Source organism: Cydia pomonella, chromosome 28 (assembly GCF_033807575.1).
Source record: "Cydia pomonella isolate Wapato2018A chromosome 28, ilCydPomo1, whole genome shotgun sequence".
In the NCBI taxonomy this organism is placed as follows: Eukaryota; Metazoa; Arthropoda; class Insecta; order Lepidoptera; family Tortricidae; genus Cydia; species Cydia pomonella.
This window is the reverse complement of record NC_084730.1, coordinates 5,806,348-5,820,773: the sequence shown is the minus strand read 5'-3', so window position 1 is coordinate 5,820,773 and position 14,426 is coordinate 5,806,348. Positions and strand designations below refer to the sequence as shown.

The 14,426-nt window shown below is 37.8% G+C and overlaps 1 protein-coding gene across 1 annotated transcript in view; it reads left to right on the top strand.

Annotated features, from left to right (window-relative positions):
• The first annotated feature begins 72 nt into the window (after nt 1–72).
• LOC133533076 (protein suppressor of forked) overlaps nt 73–14,426 on the top strand; it is a 33,637-nt gene continuing 19,283 nt past the window's right edge. The window contains exons 1-9 of the mRNA XM_061872017.1: nt 73–268; nt 358–549; nt 1,559–1,591; nt 5,262–5,359; nt 8,078–8,231; nt 10,238–10,331; nt 11,149–11,288; nt 11,872–12,063; nt 13,232–13,369. Of these exons, the coding sequence (XP_061728001.1) occupies nt 221–268; nt 358–549; nt 1,559–1,591; nt 5,262–5,359; nt 8,078–8,231; nt 10,238–10,331; nt 11,149–11,288; nt 11,872–12,063; nt 13,232–13,369 (1,089 nt within the window). The 5' untranslated portion in view covers nt 73–220. The remainder of the gene's footprint in view (nt 269–357; nt 550–1,558; nt 1,592–5,261; nt 5,360–8,077; nt 8,232–10,237; nt 10,332–11,148; nt 11,289–11,871; nt 12,064–13,231; nt 13,370–14,426) is intronic.

Below are 14,426 nucleotides of genomic sequence, written 5' to 3'. Positions count from 1 at the left end.
TAAATAGAACGCGGCCTTATGTCATGCTAAAAAAAAACATAAAATTGTCTATAGAAAGCGGCGGTACTAGGACTGGGACGTTTGCGTTGCGCGTGCTAATTATTTTATTGTAGCTATAAGTGATAAAAGACGCTCAGAAATGCACTAAACTAGCTTGGCGTTTCACTTCGGAGACAGTTTATTATTTCGATTGCTGTAAAACTATAATTTGTATTTCAAAATGGCTAACCCAGCCACCGCTCCAGTGGTAGAAGAGAACCCAGAAATTGTGAGTATTTCCGTGTACTTACCATGAAATATTAACTATTTGTATAATCATAACGTTTACAAGATGTTAATAGTGGCGTTTACATCCAGGATTGGGGTAACGAGCGATTACAACGAGCGCAGCGGGCCGTTGAAGCCAACATATATGATGTGGATTCTTGGTCTCTTCTGATTCGGGAAGCTCAAACACGGCCTATCAATGAAGTGCGATCGGTGTATGAGAAGCTGATCACAGCGTTCCCGACGACGGGGCGGTACTGGAAGATCTATATTGAGCAGGAGGTTAGTATTATATTTTGTAGTCTCCATTTAGTTTCCAAATTCGTAATTTCAGGATTTTAAAGTCTAAAACATAAACGGCTTAGAAATTTGTCTGTCTACTTTTATTAATTTGAATTAATTAGGCGTATCCACACAGAACGAGCTGCCTCGCGAGGTAATTGCCGCGCGAAGCAACTTGGTGTGTGTGGACGTGCCTCGCCCGAGGCATTGTGTTTAGAGAGAAGCGCTTTTTGACCCTTACCGGTATTTATATATTAGAATTAAGCCTATTTGTAAAAAAACACCCTGAATATTTCACAAAGCGTTCATGCAAAGAAAATATCAGATCACAATATAAGTACAATATGGTACTTCCGAGAACTAGTACCTCAATATATAAAAAAAGTACGTTCATATCTGCTATTAATGTCTTCAACCATCTGCCAAACGAAATAAAAAGCCTCGAAGGAAATACTTTTAAAAGATGCTTAAAAAACTTTTTAATAGACAAAGTTTTCTATAATTTAAAAGAGTTTTATAACTATGTAAACCTAAATGTATATTAAAATATAGTTTAAGATAAAATATTAAAACCTAGTTTAAGTTAAAAATAATTGTATACCCGAGAAGGGTAAAACTGTTGATACTCATCAAAAAATGTACCTAAGTCATATTCTTGTACCTACACAGTTTGCACAATAAATATTTCTGATTTCTGATTGTAGCCGCGATTGCGTTTGCTTCGCCCAAGGCATGTCTACACAGACCAAGTTGCTTCGCGCGGCAATTACCTCGCGAGGCAGCTCAAGCCGCTGTGATTCACACCTATTCACTGAAAAATACAGAATTGACATTGTGTCATTTGATTTTTTTAAATTAGATTCATTCAAATTGAGAATTTAATCTAAAAGCTGTAAAGTATAGTATAAATGCTTTTGCGGGTAGCAATTATAATTTTTATTTTTAAGAGCATCATTTATAAGTTTCATCACTACAGAGAAGTGAAAATATATTTGTATTCTAATTTCAGATGAAGGCGCGAAACTTTGAAAAAGTGGAAAAGGTTAGTACTTCAAGCGTAAGTCTAAATAAGGGGGAAAAAATAAAACCTCCGCTCTATGCCACCCTAAACGCTGGTACAGATAGACATGTAAAAGAACTTTTATGAACTACTAAGCAATTAACCATAATAAAAGTACCATTTAAAGGTATAAAATAATTTGTACAACTTTTAACATGTATATAGAACACCATTCTTATACAAAAAAAAAATCTGAACCTTTTTTGAGTATTTAAAAATAAACCACTTTCAAAAAAGGTGTTATTTCTACTCAGAATCAAGAGCTGTTTCAATACTAATGGGATAAAAAAATGTCCTAGAGTTTTTGTCCTATTGTGTTACCATGTCCCCATATACTTTCTATGGCGGTAACAAAAAGGAAAGTTTGAAAAATGTATGGAAATTTTGGGACACTATTTTTCTCCTATAAGTATGAAAAGGGCTTGTGACTAGAAATAACACAAAGTGGCTAAAAAGGTCACATGAAAAAAGTGCATAAAAAGAAACTCTTTTGGACCTCTCACTTTTTCATTCTTTTGGGTTTATTGGTTTTGTATACTCGATAAACTAGTTTTAAGACAAACATTATAGCACCAGTTTAAAGAAAAGCTAGTTTTTAAGAGACACATTTAAGATATTTTAGTGTGTAAGACAATAAAGATGGTACATTAATGATATCTTTTCTTTCGGTTAGGGTGTGTTACAAGTGTTCAGACATGTTGGAGGCGATTTTCTTTGGCAAATACACTTAATATAAAAATATAAATGGGTCAGTTTGGTTGGATATTTCGATTCTCCATATATTATAGTAATATCCTCCATATAATGTGGATATAAAGACTATGGTTACAATTTTTTTATTAACAAATATATATTTTTTAAAGAATAAGTTTAGTTTTCCTGTTTTATCAATCTGGGAAGCATATCTGAATTTTTTTATTTGTATAGTGTTGCCATAGAAGATCACTTTTGACATGTAATATCCCTACTTATCAGTATCATATCCAGAAAAAAATATATTCAATTTGAATATTATTGGTGAAATAATCGGGTCCTTTATATTGAACATCAAATATAAATAAATATCTAGGATTAGAACTCCTTATTGACTATTAGTGGTTGGGAAACTAAAAGCAATTTTATTTTAATTTTATTGGTATTCAGGATAACAACAGCCGTAAATATAACTAAACATATAAATGCTTACATAGAAGAAGGCCAATGACAGTCATCCATTAAATTGCAATACGAAACAAAGGAAAATAACAAAAAATTTTAAAACGACGAAAATGTACAATACACACAAATGCTCGAAACCTTAAAAATACATACCGGTCGTAAAATATAAATAATAAATAATAATAAATATTATAGGACATTATTACACAAATTGACTAAGTCCCACAGTAAGCTCAATAAGGCTTGTGTTGAGGGTACTTAGACAACGATATATATAATATATAAATATTTATAAATACTTAAATACATAGAGAAAACACCCATGACTCAGGAACAAATATCCATGCTCATCACACGAATAAATGCCCTTACCAGGATTTGAACCCGGGACCATCAGCTTCGTAGGCAGGGTCACTACCCACTAGGCCAAACCGGTCGTCAAATAAATATGTACTTAATGAATAATCGAGTTTAATTTACTTTTGGCAAAAGACCATAAAATTTGCATTAGTAACACAGTCAGTCATCAACAGGAATTACACAAAATATATCCAAATAAATACCTAAACATAGTATTTGAACAGAATTTTTATTAATGGTAGAATTAGGTAGTAAGAAATAAAAATTTCAACATTTCGAAAGAAACATCTTAAAAAAAAACCTCTAACAAATTGCATTGCATTTCCCTAGTACCCATCAACACATAGCTTGAAGAAGTTATGATATGTCTACTTAGATATTATTATTATAAGATTTGTACTTATTTTACGAACGAATTAGAACAAGTGGCAAAAATAATACAAAACGGATTTTATATTAATTTTCGTTATCTCTGAGCAAAACGGAATATATGTATTTTTTAAATTTATACAATGAGCATGCTCTTTATAGCAAACTTTCGTGGGCACAAATTTTCGTATTATAGTGAAACCTCAGGCGCGCTCAGGCGAGGAAAACGCGCGCGCCGCCTCGGCCTAGGCACGTCTACACTGGCCGTTTTGTGCGCGAAGAAATTGCCTCGCGCGTATTCTCGCTGTGTGGACCCGCCTAATAAGGTTAAATCCTCATTAGCACGGAATTAAATGCTATGTTCCCTTCCCTTCCAAGGCCAAAACCTGCATAACTCAAAATATTTAAACTCATTAAGACAAAGTACCTAACAAATGATTCAATTTTTACCTCCATAACTAGAAAAATGATATTTTACTATTATCTTGAAGTTATTTGGCTAAGACGCCTCTGTAACTATCAAATATCAAAAATCTCACGTGAGATTAGGGAGGAGGAGATGGAGTCGAAACAATTCTCACGACATCTCATCAGAGGGTGAGGGAAGTCAAAAATGCCTTGCGTAATTAATGGACGGCCCATACCATACTTTCATTGGAATTACGGATTTTGCAGTTACATCAAAGACCCACCGAAGAGTATCGTCGCATTTAGTTCCCCACCACCCGGTTCACAAATAGCCAGCTGGATAGAAATATAATATGAGCCCCATAGAACCATGCCCATGATCTGCGTAAACTAAGCCTAAATGTAAAGACGAAATCGACATTTTTGAAGATCGCAGTAGGTCCTCGATTTCATGCGCGAGAAATGATCGATCACTACTCGTTTTATAGCCACTGGTTTGTTCGGACAGCTGCCTTTATTGGAGTATGCAGTATTTCTAATACATCGAGGAATTATACCAAGGCACATCACTGAAACCAATTCAACACAGCGGCTTTTAGCGAGTGCTTTCGTAATAGTATAACATATTCATCCATGGGTATCTTAGTATCTGATCGTAATCACAAATTCAAAATTGACTCACGAGAGGTCATGCGACGGTTTCACATTAGGACTTAGGCGCAATCGGCACTGCTATATCAGCCTTCGGACATGACAGGCAAGTAAAATTATTGAATGTGTTTAAGTTATCATTTATTCAACAATATGGCAGACCCTCCAAAACACACGGTCCCCAAGTCCTTATAGAAAAACTCAGTTTGTGAACCATGCTCATCAGAGATCTTGTAAGACCTTGGTGACTAGTTGACGCCGTACGCTGCGTACAGCGTAAAATCACTAAAGATTTACTAATGAAAAGGCGTGTTTAGATATGTGTCAACATCTTAGCAGATCATATATCTGATGCCGCTTGAACGCAGCGCAGCGGTCGGCGTCAATTGGGGACTAAGCTTTGCCATTTGTATTTACTATGTAGGTATTACCAAAGAGAATTTGAAATAGAGGTGGATTGTCAAAGAAAACTTTGTATCCACAGTAAATTTAAATTAAGTAAATTTACGTGGCTACAAAGTTTTCTTTGACAATACACCAATATTTCCAATTCTCTTTGGTATTACTAACAGCAAAACTGATCATCATCACGCGGACCTTGTGTCTGTGCAATAAGGTATAGTTCACAAAATGTCATTTAAAAGTGTAAAGGTATGTTTTATGCCATCATCATGTTTATGCGATTGTCCAATCATTGTTTGTGTAGCTATTCCAACGCTGCTTGATGAAGATTCTAAACATCGAGTTATGGCGCCTGTACCTCAACTACGTGAAGGAGACGAAATGCATGTTGCCGACTTACAAGTAAGTGCGTCACAATTGTTACAACGCACCCCGTCGAATGCCCTCCTAACGCCCGGATACAAATGAAAAAAACCGGCCAAGAGCATGTCGGGCCACGCTCAGTGTAGGGTTCCGTAGTTACTCTTCCGTCACAATAAGCTAAACTGGAGCTTAAAGTATAGTAAACTGTTAACCAAGGGATGAAACGGTACCTTTCACCCGAGTTAAACAAATAGGCAAATTTGCATAATCAGTACCTAATTAAAGTAAGTCTTTTTACTCTGAAGGGAAATCTTTTTGCGATAACTCAAAAACAGCTAAACTGATCATGTCCGCTATACTTTTCATTTAATGTCTTAATAAAGGGGGGGGGGGGGGGGGGACACGATTTTTTTTTTCGGAGCGATTATCTCCGAATATATTCACTTTATCAAAAAATGTTTCATGAAAACCCCTATTAGTTTTGACAGACCTTTCCAACGATACCCCACACTCTAGGGTTGAAGCGAAAAAAAATTTCACCCCCACTTTACGTGTAGGGGAGGTACCCTAAAAAAAATTAAATTTTTAGATTTTATTGTACGACTTTGTCGGCTTTATTGATTTATATATCCATGCCAAATTTCAGCTTTCTAGCACTAACGACCACGGAGCAAAGCCTCGGACAGACAGACAGACGGTTCCTAGTTGACTACGGAACCCTAAAAATCGTAAATTTGCCACTAGAAAATAGAGTTGATTTTGCGTTGTTTGAAAATTGAACGAAACAATGCAAAAGCGACTATTCCAATTAGCCGGGTCCACACAGAGCGAGCATACGCGCGAGGCAATTTCCTCACGCACAATACGGCCAGTGTAGACGTGCCTCGGCCGAGGCGGCGAGCTCGGGCCAGGAAAACGAAAATTGCCTCGCGCGTATGCTCGCTCTGTGTGGACCCGGCTATTGAATATGATTAAATTTTATCGAACTGAAGAAGTACTGTAGGTAGGACGTTCGGCTTTAGGCCCCATACGCACTATGCGGCCAGCCGCGTGCGGTTGCGGCGGACCGCTTAGTGCGTTCAGTATTTATGGTTGCGGTTTCATACATTCTTAACCGTCATGCGGCTGTCCGCACGCGGCTAGCCGCTTAGTGCGTACGTAGCCTTAGGAGGATATGCAAGAATAACATAAAGGCAGGTAACGAAATCAATTATTGGTTCCTTAGTCATGGACATAGAAAAATAAGAAGTAAGCATAGAGTGCTCACTCCATACATCAGTTATGGTACCAAAGCGCTTATTATTTTCATAGTCGACATCTAGCATCGAGTAGCGGAATTATCAGTACTGCTACTTGACAATAGATGTTGCGACGAACGTAAAGTCTAATGCTCAACAATTTTCAGCTAGTATTATAACCTGATTACCCGGAACTCTATTTTGAATTCCTTCTGCTTGTAATGTTAGTCGTAAATTGTTGAGAATATCAAACATTTATTCAGCAAATAGGCCACAGGGGCACTTTGACATGTCTATTTTTCCAAACAATAAAAATTACAAATATGGTATCGATGAAATAATATATACTACTTAAAAAAACTATGATATAAAAATAAAACCAAGAAATGCTAAAATTCTTTAGAGATGTATAAGTCAAGTCTAAGTGTCAGAGATAAACAATAAAAAAAAAACATTAAATTATCTTTAGAGATGTAGAGGGTCTCCAAGATTTGAATTCTTATATAAATAAATAAAAGACAAGAAATTAAATCAGACAAGAACCGAATGAAGTGTCTCACGTTAATGCCACTCAGAAGTAAAGTTACATACTTATAACATAACATATAGCCCGTGTAAGCTTAAACAGACCGGTCTCCACAAACAGCACCCGTTCACGAGTATGACGCGTATCTCAGCCGTCAAGAGAATTTTCGTCAGTGGCGACACCATCTAGTGTCAAGTAGCGGTACTGATAATAAAACTACGAAAATAATAAGCGTTTTGGTCCCAAAACTGATGTATGGAATGAGCACTCTATGCTTACTTCTTATTTCTCTATGGTCATGTGTGTTCATCACACAAATAAATGCCATTACTGGGATTCGAACCCGGGACCATCAGCTTCATAGGCAGGGTCACCAGCCACTAAGCCAGACCGGTCGTTGGTGGTTTAAGAAGAAGCTTAGAAACTTTTCTTATAAGGTTTGAGTCAAGGCTTGAAACCGGTTTATTTCAGTTTTCCTCCGAACTTTTTAAGAATGCGAACGTTTAAGAACTTTATTGTAACCTTAAAAAACCGGTTCATTCGACGAGTGACGAAACGGCCGGCCAGGCTGGTGGTGTGCCATTGCCATATAACCATAGACACCGACATAGGAAGAAACCGGTTTTTATTGCTCTAAGCCGGTTAATTTGGCAAGAACTGTTCTCATACAAACCGGTTTAAAAATAACGGTTTTTCGAGCAAAACAGAAATTAAAAGATTTTGCGCCATGTACATGATAACGGTTTGAAATTTAACCGGAAATTAGCGATAAAATCCGTTTATTATACAATGTCCACAGTAAAGACGCTTAACAGTGGGCCCATATGTGACGTTATCTATGAAAAGGGACCTTATTGTCGATGGCGCTTCTGCCGTTATAAACGATGCTCCGATACAAATACAAAGCTACGCGACGCAGTACGGCCTACACGCCATCGACAATAAGGTCCCTTTTCATAGATAATGCCACATATGATTTTTACTTGTTTTCAGAGAGAAAATGGCGCAAGCATACGACTTCGCCCTCGACAAGATTGGTCTAGATATCCACGCGTATCCTATCTGGAATGACTACGTCACGTTTCTCAAAAGCGTGGAGGCCGTCGGGTCGTACGCTGAGAACCAGAAGATATCTGCTGTCAGAAAGGTATTTCAATTTATACACTGTGCCCGTGAACATTGCGAGAGATTATAACAGTATATTCCTGTAGGGCTAAGATTTTTATCATTTGTCACCATGCCTGTCACCTTCTAACAAGTAAGTAAGCGCGAAAGTGACGTGCATATGACAAGTGATAAAAATGGAACCACGCTGCCACCACAGTAGGGCTAAGATAGTCGGCTCTTTATCACTTGTCATCATGCCTGTCACCTTGTAACAAGTATGTAAGCGCGAAAGTGACGTGCATGTGACAAGTGATAAAAATGGAACCATGCTGCCACCACAGTAGGGCTAAGATGGTCGGCTCTTTATCATTTGTCATCATGCCTGTAACATTCTAACAAGCATGTAGGCGCGAAAGTGACGGGCATAGTGACAAGTGGTAAAAATGGAACCATGCTGCCCATGCAGATCATATTTAAAGATTAAAATGTCGAATAATCTTTTGTGGAATTCGCCAATTTCAGAATTAAAACAAAAAAAATCTTTTTGTTGTTACTTACTGCAAAACGCCTTTTTGATGGCGATGTTGCCACTATGGGACATAGTCCAAATATCTTTATTGATAAATGTCAAAAAGTGACAAGTAACACTGCAAAAAATAGTTTTTATAAAAAAAGTTCGAATTATTTTTGAGTTACAGTTTTACAAATAGATTTTATATATAAATACATACAAATAATCACAAAAAGTTTTTTTTTTTTTGTGAAATTGACCTAAACTCATTACATTTTTTCTTTCTTTTGCCCTCTCTCTGGTTCCTCGTGGGCACCTTCTGGAAATAAATAAATATAGTTATATTAAATATATATTATTTTCTTCCTCGGTCCCTCATTGCTGAGGATCGCTACCATGTACTCCGTCACCATATTGTGCGGTCATAAGCCATATGGGACACGCACTTCATGTTGCCGCCAACCCTCTTCACAGCATCAGACCTCGTGGGTGCTGTTCCTTGCGCACGCTTGCCATCCGTTTGACCCAATCTCTGCCTTTCTAGGCCATGATTTTTATTAAATATTTTGAAGGTTTAAACTCCTTTGACTCCAGAACGGCGCAAAGCCGTGCTGTAAAACTCATAGTAGATACAAGGCGTATTGTTTTTGCTTTAAGCAAGTCGGTGATTCAGATTTTTTAATAGCTTTTATTTAATTTACACTTGACCCTACTCATAGTGTTGTGTTCCTGCCGGTGAGTAAGATTGCCAGAGCTCAACGAGGGGGGTGGGGTTAGGGTCGGCAACGCGCATGTAACTCCTCTGGAGTTGCAGGTGTACATAGGCTACGGAGACTGCTTACCATCAGGCAGGCCGTATGCTTGTTTGCCACCGACGTAGTATAAAAAAAAATATATAAAAAAATTTGCTCTGTTAGTTATTTTATTTTGTTGTGTGGGTCAATTAAAACAAAAAAAAAATACTTTGCTGATCCGCGAAAATATAACGTGCTAGTCAATCAGTGCTAACCCGTTATACATACTTGCGTATAATAAATACGCAAATAAATATAACAACCCACCACCAAAAGTACAAAACTCGACTCGAGTTTCGCCTCTCTACGTGGTAGTGTGGTTCAAATCTTAGAAGTTAAATTTGACCCACTTCCCGATTTCTGATTGAGCTTAAATTTTGCATACATATGTAAATCGGATGATAATGCAATATTATGATGACAGAGCTGATCTGTTGATGGAGACAGGAGGTGGCCATGGGAACTCTGTGATAAAACAACGCAAACTAATTGTGTTGGTGGTTGTTAGGATTGTCTCGATGAGTATTTGTTGCCTGTGGAAAGAAAAGTACAGTCAGCGATAAAATCTTGTACCAAAAACTAAATTTTCAAACAACACCCAGTGATATAGATTGTGTCATTCACGACGACGGTTGCCTTGACTCGTATTCTGATATTATTAAAGGTTAGATTTGATAAACCTGCGCGTCATCGTGGATGGCGCGAACTGTACCGTGTTACAGATTTTATTTCTTTTCCCAGGTATATCAGAGAGCTGTTATCACCCCCATAATCGGCATAGAGACTTTGTGGAAGGACTATATTGCGTTCGAGCAGAGCATCAACACTATTATTGGTAATTACTAATGTTTGTAACATCATTATATCATTAATGGTATAAATGTGAAATGTCCTCTGACATTTAGGTACCAAATATTTACCAAGTCGGTGAAGATAAACAGCATGCGCAGGCTTAGGAGTTTTGAAAGCATGGTGAGACTAAAGTGAGCTATGGAGTCGATATTAACACTAGTCATCCGGGTCTCATAATCATAATATCTTTATTTGCAAGAACACGGTTTAAAGGCCTTACAATTAAATAAGTTTTACGTGCTCCACCTGCATGCAGGTGTGCAAATTTTAGGTTCGCTTCGCTGTCGCTTCGGTCAATAAAATTAAAGTTCTCTTAGGGGTCATCCATTAATTACGTCACACGAATTTCTTGTAACGTACTCCCCCCTCCTTGTCACATGTGGCCTGCTCCCCCTCCCCCTGAGGTGATGTCTCATATTTGGCAATTTAGTTTTCAACGAAATCAGTGATTCGAATTAGGTATCATTAATTTAATAAAAAAATATGTATTAGAAATTTTATAACACGAAAACCGATTAGGAAAAAAATACACGAATAAAACGATAATCGTTCCAAAAATCGTTATAAAAGTGTATAGCGAATAAATAATATATAAAATAATTTTCGGTTACTGATTAATTTAAAGTGACGTCACAAAGTTTGTGACCGCCCTTCCCCCGTGCCACATGTCACATTTTCTTGATCCCTCCCTCCCCCTAAACATGTGACGTTATTAATGGATGACCCCTTATCGCCACTTTCGTTTTACTGTGCTATGAAAACTCCGTGGCCTGATGATGAGTTTTTTTTTAATTCAACAGCCGAAAGAATGGCTATGGAGCGTTCCCGTGAATATATGAACGCCCGTCGCGTCGCCAAAGAGCTGGAGACAGTCACCCGCGGTCTTAACAGAAACATGCCGGCCACGCCCCCTACCGTCGATCGGGAGGAAATGAAACAGGTCTGTAATGTTTACATTTACATCATCCGAAAGACGTCCATCGCTGCAAAATGGCCATGGATGTGGATACGTCTTTAGTTTCTTGATCGCCACTGGAGATTATTTTTGTCTCACCTGTCATCAGATTTAGGTACAGGTCGGGCAAATTAGAACTATACATTTTGTTTTTAAATTTTAAATATTTTAAGTTCAAAGATTATTAAGTATTGTTTTATAATGTATTGCTCAGTGTTGGCAAATACATGCGGAACATAATGTCTGACTATCAACCAGCACTGACTGTGAATCAATAATCGCGGGATCATTGCATAATAAAATACACCCGCAATTCTGACAGTCACAATGGCGGGTGTACTATTTTTTGGTAATAACCTTAAGTACGTTGTACGTACGTAAGTTAAGGAGGTACTAAATAGTACAAATTACGTACAAAAATATGGTATGCCTTTTGTTTATTTTTATTAAGGTACACCCGCCATCCTGACTAACGACTTCCCTTCTCTTTTGTTCCAAAAATTATGATCTCATTAGAAGATTCTGCAGAGTACCTAAAGACATTATTTTAACTATGTCTCAATTCCAGGTGGAACTATGGAAGAAATACATAACCTGGGAGCGTTCCAACCCGCTCCGTTCAGAAGACACAGCTTTAGTCGCTCGCCGAGTCATGTTCGCCATAGAGCAGTGTCTCCTGTGTTTGGCACACCATCCCGATGTTTGGCACCAGGCGGCACAGTTTCTGGACCATTCGGCCAAGTTACTCACAGAAAAAGGGGTATGTTAATGTGCAAAATCGTATAAAAGTCTTCACTGAGCTACAGATTCTTTAGAAACCCTCAGTACGCCCTAGATCTAATAGAATCACTAGCAGTACCTCGTCTACTAGTAGCACTTGCCTAGTTTCTTGACCATTCGACGAAATTTTTAACTGATAAAGTGGTAAGTTATTATACATTATGTAAACTTACGGAAAGCAAATGAATACGAATTTTATATAACTTGGGAGCGTTCCAACCCACTCCGTTCGGCAGACACAGCATTGGTCGCTCGCCGAGTCATGTTTGCCATAGAACAGTGCCTCCTGTGTTTGGCACACCATCCCGATGTTTGGCACCAGGCTGCCCAGTTTCTGGACCACTCGGCCAAACTATTGACTGAAAAGGGGGTTAGTTAAATCTAGTCCCACAATTATCTTAATTGATTTTTCTATACACTTATGTTAATACACTGAAATATAAAGTGAAGTCGCTTACTTTGCTTGCGTACACGTAATGTTACAGTACGGGATAACATTGTGGGGAAACAGTTACGATGCTAGAGTTAGACGAAGCTAAGTTGACGGCGATTTTAAAAGCACAGACTGTGCAAGTGTTATTTAAAAGTCATCATTTAATTGCAGTTTGTCGTTAAAAATAACACTGGCACAGTCTGGGCTATCAAAATTGCTGCCAACGTAGCTAGATCATAACTGGTACATAACTGTTAAAGCCATAGTAGGTAAGGTACAGTGAAACTGCTTCATATAATATTAACTATTACTTATGAAACCAAAACAATGTAAATGATCATAATAATGATGTGCCTTTAGGCATTAAGTTCGCCATTTGTACTTTATTTGTTATATTGTGCAATAAAGTTTAAATAAATAAATAATAAATAAATATATATGCTATATAATTGTTACATATAAACTAATTTTTGAAGTGTTTATCATTAAAAAGACTCATTAAGATCGCTTACCTATTTTCTAATGCTAAAAACGAAGTATAGTCTCTTTCTTACAGTCGGGAAGCGTGTTAATCTTGTTGTGTTAAATTGCCTCAATTTTTTTATCAATATGATGTATATTTTAAAAGTATCTAACACTAAATAAGTACATATATCATAGTGGGTTGTTTTTCTACACTTCAGAACTTATATGAAGGTTTTTTTAACTCTTCCAGGACTCAAACGCAGCCCGTCTATTCTCCGACGAAGCGGCGGCGGTGTACGAGCGTGCGACCAGCGGCCCTTTAAAAAGGTCCACGTTGTTGCACTTTGCCCACGCTGATTACGAGGAGAGTCGGCTGCACTATAACAAGGTATATCACAGTCAACGCATCGATCATCGTTAAATATGGCCGTGGTAGCTCTCGTCTGTCATATGGCTCAAATTTATGTACCTAACAGCTTTTTATTATCTTCGAATATTCTTACCTGTCGTCCTACATCACCAAACACACGCAATCACATTTCCTCTCGCTGCCTTAACCTGCCTTTTTGTGTATATATATATATATATATATATATATATATATATACCGAGCCGAGCGTGGCCGAGTGGATATAGGAAAACATCGTGAGGAAACCTGCAATACATCTGCAAAAAAATTCAAAGGTGTATGTGAAGTCCCCAATCCGCATCGGGCTAGCGTGGGGACTATAGCCCGAGCCCTCTCGCACATGAGAGGAGGCCTGTGCCCAGCAGTGGGACGTATATAGGCTGAATTATTATTATTATATGTATTTATAAAACTTTATATTTTTATGCGTGATATGTGATACTGTTCTAATATCTACGTAATCTCATATTGGCACTACCCGTTCATTGTTGTAAGTTATTGTTTCCAGCTACCCAAAGGTTGTCTGGAAGAGATCGCTTTAAAGCGATAAGACCGCCTGTTGTTACCTAATTGTAATTTGTGTATTCTTTGTATTCTCCTTTTCAATATGTGGTGTACAATAAAGAATATTTATTTATTTATTATTTATTTATCACCCAAACGTGTTATCTCCGAATGCTGTTACCTGAATTTGCACCATATAAGTAAAACGCTAAAATTGCCTTTTAAACGCGCGTGATCCTTTTCACTTATGTGAAATTAGGTAGCTACCGCTGTGCACAGAAGAAACAATGTCTTTAGTTTAACGGTATTATATATTCTAATTCAGTATATATATTCGTATAGTCGTGTGGTTTGTAGCTGGCCCAGTGGCGGATTAACCGAACAGCAGAAAAAGCATATGCTAAGGGCCCCGCGCCTAAGGGGGGCCCCGCGCTCCGACCCTAACCATGCGATTTCGGCACGTGGAACCGGCCAAGTTCAAGTAGAACTCGCACTCCGCGGATCCTGTACTATCACATTTTATTTACAAGTT